At 57.4% G+C, this 13,307-nt stretch overlaps 1 protein-coding gene across 1 annotated transcript; it reads left to right on the top strand.

The window, feature by feature from the left end:
• The first annotated feature begins 308 nt into the window (after positions 1-308).
• On the top strand, positions 309-11,659 carry LFNG (LFNG O-fucosylpeptide 3-beta-N-acetylglucosaminyltransferase). The gene is made up of 8 exons (XM_062613576.1): positions 309-796; positions 7,744-7,792; positions 8,641-8,740; positions 8,882-9,035; positions 9,127-9,212; positions 9,447-9,612; positions 9,837-9,922; positions 10,011-11,659. Exons 1-8 carry the CDS (start codon positions 410-412, stop codon positions 10,075-10,077), a joined length of 1,095 nt encoding a protein of 364 aa, XP_062469560.1. The 5' UTR covers positions 309-409; the 3' UTR covers positions 10,078-11,659.
• The last annotated feature ends 1,648 nt before the right edge of the window (positions 11,660-13,307 follow it).

The following is a 13,307-nucleotide window of genomic DNA, read 5'->3' as shown; positions in this document are numbered from 1 at the left end:
AACATACACTTTACAACGATGGAGCAGCGAGTGATGCTCCCACCAGGGACCAGAGTACCCCAAACCTGCACCTTCCTTACCGTCAACGGGAGGCAAGGAGGAACGGGCAGCCTGCCTGCACCCTGCCATGGGAAAAGCAGAGGCAGAGCGGGTAGGACTCATGGAGGGCTGGCGGGGAAGATGCGGAGGGACGGAGCGGGTGCGGGCAGGACCGGGCCCCCGCTGCTCACGCCCCGCATGAGGGCGGCCCCTGGGACGTCCCACCCCGGGCGGGGCGGGGACGGTTTAAAAGCGGCGGCTCGGCGGGGGCTGGAAGCGGCGTGGGGCGGAGGAGAGGAGGAGAGCGGAGGAGCGGGGAGAACAGCACAGCAAAGCAGAGCCTCAGGCGGCCGCGCGGCGAGAGGAGGCGATGCTGAAGAGCTGCGGGAGGAAGCTGCTCCTGTCCCTCGTGGGCTCCATGTTCACCTGCCTCCTGGTGCTCATGGTGGAGCCGCCGGGGCGGCCGGGGCTGGCCCGCGGGGAGGCCGGCGGGGCGCAGAGGGCACTGCAGAGCCTGGGGGCTGCGGCTTCCCCCGCGGCACAGGGTCCCCCCGCTCTCCGCAGCTTCGCCGACTACTTCGGGCGGCTGAGCCGAGCCCGACGGGAGGTCCCGGCCGCCCCACCGAGCCCCCCGCGGCCGCCGGCCGAGGACATCTCCCCCCGCGATGTCTTCATCGCCGTCAAGACCACCAAGAAGTTTCACAAGGCGCGGCTGGAGCTGCTGCTCGACACATGGATCTCCCGCAACCGCGACATGGTAAGGGCATGGGGACGGGGATAGGATCGGGGACGGTCCCTGCCGCTGCCCGGGATGAAGCGGCGCGGCCGGATTCCAGCCCACGGGGGTCAGCCGCTGCCCCGACCCTTCGCCGTGCGGGGTCCGGCGGTGCTGTGACCGGCAAGTGCCACCTCCTCTTTCCGCTCCACCTGTATCTCCTAGCAGGGGGGTATTGCGAGGCTGTTTGGGCTGTTCTGGAGCTTGCCGTGTTTTCGGGAGGGTGAATGAAGCGTTGCAGGGTGAGTTTGGGATGGGGAAGTGATGGAGAGAGCATGGACGCGGCTTCTCGCACTCAGCAGGCCACCCGTCCCCAAACTCTGCTCCTCCTGAGCGGCTCCCAGTGCAGAGCTTGCCCTGATTTGCTTCCCACTGGGGAAACTGAGGCACGGCACAGGGATGCAACCAGGACCACTGATGCTGCAGTCAAGGTCAGGTCCCTGTGGATGCTCTCCTGGGCTGCAGTGAGGTTTAGCAAGGGGCTATGAGGTATCTGCAGCTGGGTTGCTCAAAGGGCACCCAGTTTATCAGCCCAAGGCTGGGAGAGCACTGGGATGTTCTGATGCTCTCGGTCCCCTTGCCAGGAACTGGGCAAGACTGGAGTGCTGGGAGCCCTTGCAGGTCTGCCCTGGCTCATTTGCACCAGGGCAGTTCCTGTTAGTCCCATTCCTGACCCCACTGATATCCTCCCCAGGGCCCTGGCAGTCCCTTACTTTGTGCTTCAAGAACTGAAGCTAAATTCAGAAGGAAAACAAAAAAACTGTTTCCTTAGGAAATGTGCTTTGCCATCTGCTATTAAGACTTTTTCTATCCTTAGACAACTTTCCAAGTAAGTTATGCCTGGTCCTAACCTTTCCATCCTACTGTCTTCACGTGTTTCCTCCTGGCCTGGAATCGTGTTTCTTGCTTGCAAACTGTTGGCTTTTTTTTTTCCCTTTGGCAATCTGGAGTGGCTGAAGGAGGAGTTGTGGGGGAGTCAGTGATGGGAATATCAACCTGCCCCTGCCTCCTGCACCCAGCTCTGCTGGACCCTATGGGCTCTTGGCTCCTACAGCTTACCCTAAGCATTATCTTGCTATTTTCTTTTTCCCATGTGAATCTTGTCCCTCTTTTTACTCAGGTCTCCTGGGCTTGGCAGTGGCTCTGCTGTCTCTCCTTGGTACAGTTATTTAATGGAAACCTCTTTTATGCTCTGCTGTCACTGCGAGGGGGTGGCGAGTGCTGGTTGAGGGGGAAACGCTCTTTGAGCACCTACAGATGATCCTGGGAATGGCTGCTCTTCCCCCCCCCCCACCTCCCTCCGGCTTTCTTTTAGGGCTTTTTTTTGTTGTTGTGCTCCGTTTGTCCGTTCGGATTCCCAGAGACCCGAGGCTCGGCTCTCACGCTGTCCCCCTGGGCAAGCTAACAAAGCCCCTTTTCTCCTGGCGCAGAGAAAAGGCTTCGCAGCCTCTTGTGTGGCACTTTCCATGGGAACGGGGGAGCCGGAGCCGGCCGTGTCCAGGTCAGGTTGCCTAGAGATGAGGGCCATGAAGCCAGGGGGGCCGCAGCCCGGCGAGGTGCCCGCCTGACAAGCCAAGCTGCTGAGTGACGGCTCTTGTACAGCACTTGAGGACAAGGAGCTGCCGAGAGAGATGGAGGTGGCAAAAGCTCCTGTGGAGCAAAGCGAGGGCTGGGAGGACGCATGGGTTCATCCCTCTGCCTCCATGCTGCTGGTAGTGATCAGCTCCGGTCTTCCCATGCAAGCTGCTGTCTCTTTGGGGCACCCTGGGCTCCTCTGAACTTTGCATTAAGTTGGGTTTTCTTTGGCCTGCGGAGTGCAGGATTGGTGCCATGGGGCTCCTCTCCCTTACTTCCCTGTTCTGAGGAGACTGTGTAGTTCCTGTATCCCCTCCTCGCCTGGCCCCATGGTTTCTGCTTTAGGAGGGTGGTTTGGTGACGGCGAGTTGCTGCCTCTGCTTAACGTCTCTCTTGGTCTGAGTCAGGCCTACGGCTGCTCATCCTGTCCCTGTCTCACTCCTGTGTCTCTAATGGTGCTTGGGTACCTGTGCTGCCTCGCCAACATAGGGTAGTTGATTCTATGATTCTGTGCCTGATGCCAGGTCTCTCTTTCCCCTGATCCTCCTCTTGCACCAAACCCCAACCTCTCCCTTGGCTCTTCATTAGGCAGGCTGCTCTCTGGGCAGGAGGGATGCAGGCACTGTGAGAAGGGGTTAAACCCAGCAGGTAACTCAAGGCTGGACCCTGGCAGATAGGGGTAATAGCTATTGTGTCCTTCCTTGGCTGCTCTTTGTTCTGCCCACAATAGTCCCTGTTTCCTGCCCTCTGGCCCCTCCAAGACACTGCAAAGGGCACCCTCTTCTCCTTCCTGCTTTTCTCTTCACAGGGAGGGCAGATCCTTATTCCTTTCTAAATCTGCTCCTCAGCTTGCACAACCCAGGCTGGACAAGCTGCTCTTTGGAGGAGAGTTATGCTCTCTGCTTTGGGGTGAGTTTCCAGCTGTATCCTTAAGGATGCTGGAGTGCAGTCTGGGGGAACTTTGCACTGGAAAGAAAAGGGAAGGGGGGGGGGGGGGGGGGGGAAAGTGGCCGTTAGGCAGAAATCCTGGACAGGAGCAAGTCCAAACCCACTGCTTTCCTGCTGAGTCGAGTGATTTGCAGTGGCAGAGTTGCACAAGAAGCATCCCCTGCCCCTGGGGCATCCCAAAGGCGGATGGGTGGCTCGGCACACGCCGCGATACCATACCCGTGAGGGCCCTGGGCTGGGCTCCCATCCCGCCAGCGTGGGATCTGCTGGCTTCCTCCGCTCGGCGTGGTAATTGCAGGCTTTGAAAAATTCCTGCTCTCGGGGCAGAGGGAACGGGTTTGCCTTCCGGAGAGCACGCTGCTCCGCTGGCAGCGCCCACGGCCCCCTAGCACCTTGGCCAGGGTCCCCATCCTTGCGGTGGCCATGGTGCCAGCATGAGTGTCCCGCTTGGGTTGGGACCTGGGGGCTGCTCATCCCAACCCAGCTCTGTGGTGCAGCCCGCTCTCCTGGGGCCTGCTAAGCAATGAGAGTCCCTCCTTGATGTCCCCTCTTGGGCAGCCTGTGTGGTTTTTTGGGGGTGGAGGGGCCCCTTAATCGCCTACCCCAAGTGATGCTGCTGTCCTTGTCCATAAAAGCCCTGGAGCCGGTGAGGAGCGCATGGAGGGAGGGTGTGGGACCCTCACTGCACAATGAGCTCATTGTTTGCGAGGAGGTTATTAAAAATTATAGCATTTAAAATTACAGAGGAGGATTCTTCCCCTTGCCCAAGGCAGCGGGGGGGAGGAAGGGCCCTGCGGCCTTGCAAGCCCCTTTCCTGCCTCTGCAGGTCCCAGCTCTGGGATTCCTGCGCCAGCAAAGACCCCATTCCCCAGGGCTGGGGAAAGCCATCACTGTGGAGTGAGGACGCTGCTATCACAGGGATGCTGCTATTGCACTGCTCCCAGTGGGCTGAAGCAGGGTGGGGATTTTCCCTCCTTAATCCTGCAGGCCAAAGGGAAAACATCTGCTGTGGGGAACACAAAGCCAGGCAGGGACCTGCTCCTGCAGCCCTTTTGCTTACTCTGGAGCCCATTGCCCAGCTGGAGGCTGATCTCTTGCCCCCAGAACCTCTCTGCTGTCTCCTGCGTCCAACCGAGGTGGCAGCTTCCCCTTTGGGGATAGGGAAGGGGTTGCGTAGGTGGGTGCTGGGGTGCTCCATCCTCTCCCATCGTGGGGAAGTGAGACATGGCACAGGGACAGGATCTGTGCACCGCAGGGTCACGGGGGTGCCTGCCTGGCTGTGGTTCCCCTTTTTGACGGGTGTGCTGCTGTGGGTGGTGGGGACATGAAGCAGGCATGGGGTCTGCTGAGTGCATCACCCCATCTGGACCACTCATCCAGGCAGTGCAGGGGGGAACAGGGTGACCCTGGGGTGGTCCTAGGTGCTGGGTTGCCTTGTGCAGCAGCCAGCCATGTGCGCCCCATGAGCTCGGTTGGTGCAGGGGGAAATGAGTCACTGTGAAAGGAGAAATTATGGGGAGGGCAACAAAGGCAAGAAGAAATGGGCCCTCCCCAAGGGTGAGGAGGAGGTGAGGGGCTGCTGGTGGCTGCCTGGCTCCTTGTAGGCAACTTGGGAAGGGGGGGGGGGGGGTTGACCCCATTCCGGCCATAGGGATCCCTGGTGCCTCTCGGTCCCTGTACATGGAGGCTGAGTATTGTACGGGGCTGTATGGAGTGGTGGCAGCTATTGTTTGGGAGGGATTTGGCATCCTGTGTTTCTTGAAGCTGCAGTTTTGAGAACAATGAGGTTTCCTGCAGGGCTGGGGGGGGCAGCGGGCTCTTCCTCTCCTGCACCCTGCAGGAAAAGTTACTGTGGGGGGGCCCAAGAGGTTCCTCGTGCCATGGTTGGCATGGGAGCCAAATGGGAGAGAGGTAGGTATAAGAACTTTGGGTGCTTGGGGGGCTGGTCCATCTGGAGATGGTGGCTTGGTAGGTGGCAGCTCAGGGATGCTGCCTGCGGTATCTCCATCCCATTTGTGCCACCATAAACTGGGCACTGTGCTGATGCCCAGCACCACATACTGGGGATTTCAAAGGCTGATCCGTGGTATTTCATTGTCTCACAAACATGGTGCTTTCTTGTCCCACTCATCTCCTATCCTGACACCTCTCATGCTCAGCTGGCACCTCTGCTCCTTTCCCCTGCAGCCCTGGGCGAGCGGGTTGTGCAGGAAAGGTGCAGCTCCCCTCTAAGAGATACACCCAAATGAATTGAAAAGTAAAGGCTTTAGTTCTTTAAGTTTTACTTAAATATTATGGCAAGGATGAGAGGGAGATGAGCCTGTGGGGTGACCTGCAGGGCTCCGTGCCCCTATCCTGGTCCCCAAGGTGCCACCAGGTCCACCTGCAGTAGCAAAGTGATGGAAGTGTATATGCGGAGAGGCCGGGGGGAAGATGCCTCATTCAGATGGAGCTTTGGTGTGGGCCAGTAACAAACAATTGTCCCCGTGCTCTATTTATAGTGGCTGAACCGGAGGATTACTTGTGGGGTTATTTTTGGAGCAGCTGAAGGCAGTTGCTGGACGGCATTTCTGAGCTAATCAAGCAAACATCTTCTGTCTCGCCTGTGCCGAGGTTGCATGTCCTCTGCATCCGCCATCACCCCCCACCCCCGGCACTGCTGGGGCTTAAGGGGTGCTTGGGCACCATGTGTCGGGGTGGATGAGAAAGGGCTTGTGATGGGGTTGTCTTGGGCATCCTTGGATGGTCTCCTGTGGTTCCGGTTCAGGTCACAGCCCCAGCAGCTGGCTGTCCCCTCCCTGAGCACGTGGGGAAATGGGGACCAGCAGCAAGATGCACTGGTTGGGGAGAAATCCTCATTCTCCACGCACAGCACTGATGTCAGCCCAGCAATGATGCATCCCTGGGGCTGCAATGACCACAGGCAGCCTTGGCCCTGTGCTAATGGGCTAAGGCCCCATCCATACCCAAGCTGTTCCCTCCTCATCAGCAGGTCCCCCATCCCCTAATCAGTTGCTCAAGGCCTTCCTGACCCCGTAAGGACCCTGTCCCTCCCCAGATGCCAGGCTGCAGAGCACTTGTGAGAACTTGCCTTCCCACCTCCTCCAGCCTTTTTCTTTCTTGTTCTTTTCCCTTTACCAAGCCCCAAAGGTCACTTGTAGCCCCGTCCCCAGGAGCACATCCTCCTCCCCTCCCATTCAGCCTTCCTGCAGATCTGGGCTCTCCCCACCAGCCTCCCTTCGGGCCCTGAGCAAACACTCTGGGTTAACCAGTGCAGCTGTATGCTAATGACCACCACTGCCCGCTTAACTCTCCTCCACTGAGTAAAGTCACCCTCCTATTGTACCCACCTCCTCAAACACACCACAAAACCCCAGCCAGCGCTGTCACAGGGCCGGCCTGCACCCAATTTCCATCTCACTTGTAATTCATCATCCCCAGTGCTCAGGCTCCATCATCCCCACTCTGCTGCCTCCTGCCTTCCCCCCCCCATCCCTTTTGTCTTTATTCCTTTGCCCTTTTGTGCACGTCTGGTTTTTAATAGCGCTTGGCAGCTGGTTGTGGTTTCTCTCCTCCAGCTTTGTTTGCTGCCCACTGATTGATGGCGGTGCCTTTCCCACCCCCTGCTCTCTCCTCCTGCTTCCCCAAATCCCAGATCCCCCCTCCCCAGTCCTCCTTCCCGGACAGCATATGCCAGGACTTAGCTGTGTAAATAGGGGAGTGCAGCTGGGGTGCCTGGGGAAGAGGTTGGGTGCTGCTTGGCTTGGTGCTCGGGTGGGCAGTGAGCGACCATCACCTCCTTGGGGCTGGTAAGAGGCACCCAGCTCAGGACAGGGAGTAGAGAGGATCCATAGGGGTATTGTGCAAGTGTCCCGGCCCAGCACGTGCTGTTGACACAGGTGGGGATGCGGTTGGCAGCCAGTGCCGTGGGCAAACACACCTGCCTGGGTTGGGAATGCTGAGGGGCGGCTGCTCCGGCATCCCCGGCCGCACGTGCCGGATAAAGTCTGAAGTCTCTGCTTAGATCAAGCCGTGCTCTGTGCCCAGTCCCCTGCTCCTCACCATGCACTCACCTCAGGCTGGAATGGTCCTTGTGTCAGCCCAAATCTCCATGCCCGCTGCTTCTGCCCTGGGGGAAAGGTGACAGAATGGGGATGCTTAGTGCAGGTGCTGGGATTTGTACCCCAGTGAGTGCCAGCTTTGCACCTTTCTTGGTCTGAAGCCAAGTGTGTTGTGGGGACGTCCAGCTCTCTGGTGCTGCTTTGGGTTTTGGTGAGGGGGAAGAAGTCATCGCCAGCATTCCGGAGGGATTGATCCCTGGTGTTGCACAGAGGTGCTGTTATCGCGTCCAGAGCCACGTGGCCTCAGCCCCTTGGTCCTCAGAGGTGCCTTGTCTTCTCTTTCAGACCTTCATCTTCACGGATGGGGAGGATGAGGAGCTGAAGAAGCAAGCACGTGAGTCTGTGGCTCTTGTCCTTTTGTGTGCGTGACCTGGGCAGGTGCCCTGAGGAGCCCTAGCCTGGGGAGCAAGGCTGGCATGGAATTTGACCTAGGCACTGAAAGGAATGGTCAAAATGCCACTGATTAGACAGGAATCTCAGCCTGGGCTGAGAAAGGGGCAACTTGTTTCACTGATCATGCCTAAAGAGCACCCTCTGCCCAGGAGTTTCACATGGATACAGGTTTCCTTCCCAGTCAGCCTATCTTTTGCATGATGCTGCTCAGAAGCATGATTCTATTCTATGCTTTCTGGGTTACCTTTGCATCAGTTTGTCTCTGGGGTGAGCTGGGATTGATGGGCAATGCAGGCAGGGTTCTATGGGAGCGTTTTCCTGGCAGCCCTTCCCTGGGGCAAGTGTCATCATAGTCTGTTCTCCCCTTGCAAATGACTCCTTTTCACACTGGGAAGGAGCTGGGTGAGCAAAATAGGGCAGGATTTTAGCTACCATATCCTGAAGGATCATGGATACGCTCTCATTCCCAGGGTGGCTGGTACATGGCACTGGGATGTGCAAGGTGATGCAGGTTGCATCGTGCGTAGCTCAACCCCAGTGCACCTACTGCATCCTTATCCCTTGCTCATCCTTTCATTATCTCACATGGACCCAAAAGCCATGCCCGAAAACCTCATTCTTTGCCCAGAATGATGCGGCACAGAGGCCACTGAGCACCAGAGACATCCATGGGGTTTCCATCCCTTGGCACGCCTGGGATGTGTATGGTGAAACATCACGTTTTGAACATACGGGGATGTGCAGGATGCCCGATGCCGGGTGTTGACCCTGCTCCATCTCTTCCTATAGGAAATGTCATCAACACCAACTGCTCTGCTGCCCACAGCCGCCAGGCCCTGTCCTGCAAGATGGCTGTGGAGTACGACAAGTTCATTGAGTCCGGCAGAAAGTAAGTAGTGCCTGCGATTGCCATGGGGCGCAGCGTGGCTGCAGGGGGGAGGATGGTCCAAGCAGAGGCTATTCCCATTTTGGGGCTGTATCTCAGCATGGGGAGCTGCCCCAGCCCGCTGTGACATTGCTGCCGCCGCAGGTGGTTCTGCCACGTGGATGATGACAACTACGTGAACGTGCGGATGCTGGTGAAGCTGCTCTCCAGTTACCCACACACACAGGACATCTACATCGGGAAGCCCAGCCTGGACCGGCCCATCCAGGCTACGGAGAGGATCAGTGAGAACAAGATGGTGAGGCGGGGGCAAGAGGTTGGGGCTGGCTCAGTCTGGGCTGGGGTTTGCAGGAGGAGGTCTCACTGCTGTTGCTTGCCCTCTCTCGCAGCACCCTGTGCATTTCTGGTTTGCCACGGGCGGAGCGGGGTTTTGTATCAGCCGGGGGCTGGCACTGAAGATGAGCCCATGGGCCAGGTAAGAGCCTTGGTGTTGCTCTCCCATGGGGACTTGTCATGGTCCTTGCAGGGCTCAGAGCATCCTTGGGGATGGACGCTGGCCTGTATCCCAGGGGGTGTCTGCAGGGGGCTTGGAAACAAGCTGGGAAAGACTTTGGATCCTCTACTAATTAGAGCTGGGTACCCACTGGCCAAGCCCACACCTCAGCCCCTGGGCTTTGCTCCTCTGCAGCCCCTTTCTGTCTCCCTGCAGCGGCGGCCACTTCATGAGCACAGCAGAGAAGATCCGCCTGCCCGACGACTGCACCATCGGCTACATCATCGAGTCCGTGCTGGGGGTGAAGCTCATCCGGAGCAACCTCTTCCACTCCCACCTGGAGAACCTGCACCAGGTGCCCAAGACGGAGATCCACAAACAGGTATCCTATGTGGTCACCTGAAATTGGGGCATCACGGCTAAGATACCCATTGGTACGCAACCAGAGCATCAGCAGAAGGGGGAAAACCCCACCAGCCCATCCCTGTGGGGTTATGCAGAGTGTGGCTTAGGGAAATGGGGTGAACTTTGCAGCCTCCCCCTGTACCTCTGCTTGATCCTCAGGGCCACATTGCCTTCTTGACCCCCCTGTTCTTCCCTCCCCAGGTGACCCTAAGCTACGGCATGTTCGAGAACAAGCGCAATTCCATCCACATGAAGGGAGCCTTCTCCGTCGAGGAGGACCCATCCAGGTGAGATGAGGGGACCCTGTCCCCGCCAAGCCAGGGGGCCGCGGGGCCACCACCTTCCCGTGCTCAGCACCACTCCTCTCCTCCTCAGGTTCCGCTCTGTGCACTGCCTGCTGTACCCCGACACGCCGTGGTGCCCCGCCAACATGGTTTACTAGGAGAGGCGCGTGTCCCCTCCAACCTCGTCCCCGATTTCCCCGGTATCCGACGGGCGTGCGGGACCTGCGTGCGGGTGTTTCGGTCCGGCCTCGCTGCGACGTGCAAGGATGGACGGACGGACGGACGTCGTTGCTGTGGTATTGCACAGTGTGTGTGTACTGAAGGCTGCTGTGCGGCCCCTTGTTCCCTGCCCTGCCTGCCCGGCTGCCCGTGCCCACTGCCTGCTCCGGCCAGGGGGACGGGACCTGAGCACTTAACCACTGGGCATCCCCATGGCACTGGTGGGCCCCACGCCATGCGTGGGGAGCAACCGCAGTGCGGGGCTCTGCCTCCCCGGGCTTGCTTCTTCTTTTGTTGGTTTTCCTTTCAAATGTTAAGTGTTTTTGGTGTGTGCCTCCCCTCCGTGTCCTTCCCTGTTCCCATAACCCCTCATCCACCCCATCCCATCTCCTGAATCTCAGCAGCGAAGCTCCGGCTCCTTATCCAGATGAAAGGTCACTGGTGAGGTTTGCTCCCTGGCTCAGCAGGCAGGGGAAGCATCCTGGCCATGGCAAATGATGCCTCAGGGTGCTACAAAGGTGCTGGGTGCTCAATGGCTGCACTGGAGGGAGACAGTGGGGTGGGCTGCCAGCTCATGTTGGTGTTAGCTCTGGTTCCTGGAGCTCCCCTAGGTCTGGCTGCAATGGTGCCAGCAGCATCGATCCATGCGCTGTTAATAGAGACTAATGTAAAGACTTTCTCTACATACAGTGGGGGAAAAGGGCTTTTCTGGAGTCACTGGAGCAATATGGGCACTGTCTGTATTGGGTCTCCCTTCAGTGTCACCTTGGGCAGCCCTGCACCTTTGTACTTTGGGGTCAAGCCAGGGGTTCTGTGGGGGTGTGTGTGCCCACCATGGGCCCGGAGCATCCTCCAGCCCTGGCTTGGTGACCAGAGCACCTGAGATGCACCTTGCCATGGGCCAAGAGCGTTTCCCAGCTTGGCCATTGATCTCTTCCTACTGGGGAGGGATTTAGGCAGGGAGGGAGAGGGATCCCACATCCTCCCATGGCTGTGGCCACCAGCCCTGTGCCCCTGGGTTATAAGTGGGCTGAGCCAGAGCTGAACATTTCCAACACAAAGCTGAGTGAAAATAGCCCATAATGGGTGCGTTGTAAATATGTTATTGAGCCAGTATTTTTTCACTGTGCCTTTTTTAAAGGGGTAAAAATAATAAAAAAAAATAACAAAAACAAAAACAAAAAACACCAAACCAACACATGGAGAAATATGTAGATTTTAAAATGCTTTTTATACATTTTCTGTGGATCAGAAAAAGAAAAATCCCCAACCTTTGATAATCTGTTTAAGAAAGAAAAAGAAATAATTGCCATGTCTTTGTAACTATCACTTACCTTAATTTATATGTTCCAGTATCTGGAGCATCACTCTGTGCTTTTTGTAACTAGGATGTGTTTCAAGCAATAGATGTGGGATGGGGAACCAGCATGGACAGTGTGTTCTCAGGGACTTGAACCCGATCGCTGCCACGGGGTTCCCGTGGGAGCGGTCACCAATAAAGTGGCTTTTTTGCTGACCACAGTCACCTGGTCCTGGCCCCTGGTGTCTTTTTATGGATGAGCTGTGCTGAGCACCCCTTGTTCCCCCGCGGATGTTATCGCCTCTAATGAAGCTCTCAGGGATGCACCGAGGAGGGGTTGCGCCCACATCCTTCTCTTTTTCCCACGGGTACCGGCATCCACCGGCCATTTGCATCCCAGGGTGTGAGGGTCCTCTCCTCATTCCCCACCCCAAAAGGCTCGGGCAGGCCTCAGGGATGGCTTTTCCCAGGCTCCGTGATGGGAGCGGAGGTGACAGGGGCGAGGTGAGAGCCGGTTGTTAGCAGGGTGCTGTTAACAGCCGGCGGGCAGGCGTCTGCGTGGGAAGGTTGGGGGCTGCGGGAGCCGAGCTCCTTCCCTGCCAGCCCTCCCTTCTCCACCACCATCATTGCAGCCAACACAAAGCACTCACCTGCCAGCAACAAGCCCCGGCTCTCATGGACTGTGGCAACAGCATAAGATCTGCCCCCGTACCCCAAACCCAGCCCTGTTTGTGCATCGCTGGTACCAGCTTTTATCTGCACCATCCTCTCCTTCCCCCGCCTTCCTCCTCTGGGTTTTTTTCTTTTCAAGGCACAATTTCTTACCTCACGGTTTCACTTGAATCTCTTGGGTTATCAGGGGTTGGCCTTGCTAAAAATACAGCCTTAGCAGGAAGTCAGCATGTGCTAAAGCAACAACCCCTCCTTCCAATGCCCGTGTGCTCTTCAGACAGCCCCAACACCCACAGTCTCCCAACAGTCTGCAGCCCTTGAGGTGCTGTGGGATGGGGGGCTCTGGCTTCTGTCCCCAAAGCAATCCCCCACTGGTACCCACAGAGCTCCATGGAGAACAGAGCTGCCTTCCCCTATCAAATGGTGACTGGGGCTGCATGGTGGGTGCAGGATTTGGGGCGCCCATCCCTGCAGCGCGGGGTCAGTTCAGGGGAGCTGTGTAGGGCACAGGAAGCTCTGCCACCCACCCCTGTAGTTTCCTATTGCTCAAGGCTGTGGTTTCAGCAGTGTGGGTGCTTCCCAGCAGCGGCACTGTCACCCTTTCCACAGGCTGGTCCCCAAAGTGGGATGGGGTGATGCAGCCAGGACAGGGCAGCACCCATCTCACACAGGCAGGGCTGGGTGAGGGCTGCCTGTTTACTGCAATACAGCCCAAATCCTGGATTAAGTGCCCAGGGAGGCACTGAGGAACCAAGGGTTGGGATATGGGCTGGCTGGGATGCTGCTGCAGGGATGCTTTAACGCTTAGCAGGGGTGAAGGCTGGGAGGGTGCTTAATAAATCAAGTTAAATAATGAATTTAAATAGATAAAATGTAATATAATATAGTGTAATATAATAAATATAATATAATACAATATAAATAAAATAAAATAAAATAATTGGATGCAATAAAACTGACCCCACTGAGCTCTCAGGAGCAGGGGCAGGCAGCACAGCAGTTTCCCCCCCGCTCCAGTTTGTCCCACCCCATTCTCCCAGCCTCTCCCCCTGCTCCCTCCTCCTGTGGGCTGAAAAGTCAATAAATAGAGGCATTAATAACCAAAAGGAAAACAAAAGCCAAGCCTGCTCCCGCCAGGCCAGCCTGCTTTCATCTGCACCCCAGCACTGCTCTGCCACGTCCTGTTTACTCTCCAGG

Source organism: Pezoporus occidentalis, unplaced genomic scaffold, assembly GCF_034315485.1.
Source record: "Pezoporus occidentalis ecotype Australia unplaced genomic scaffold, CSIRO_AGI_Poc_V1 ctg169, whole genome shotgun sequence".
NCBI lineage: Eukaryota > Metazoa > Chordata > Aves > Psittaciformes > Psittacidae > Pezoporus > Pezoporus occidentalis.
The sequence above is the reverse complement of the archived record's forward strand: the minus strand, read 5'-3'. Positions and strand labels throughout refer to the sequence as shown.

Excerpts from the sequence above, each read along its gene's own strand:
- LFNG (XM_062613576.1), top strand. The coding sequence starts at position 410 with ATGCTGAAGAGCTGCGGGAGGAAGCTGCTCCTGTCCCTCGTGGGCTCC. Across the intron at positions 9,036-9,126 it reads GGATCAGTGAGAACAAGATG|CACCCTGTGCATTTCTGGTT; the intron begins GTGAGGCGGGGG and ends CCTCTCTCGCAG. Across the intron at positions 9,213-9,446 it reads AAGATGAGCCCATGGGCCAG|CGGCGGCCACTTCATGAGCA; the intron begins GTAAGAGCCTTG and ends GTCTCCCTGCAG.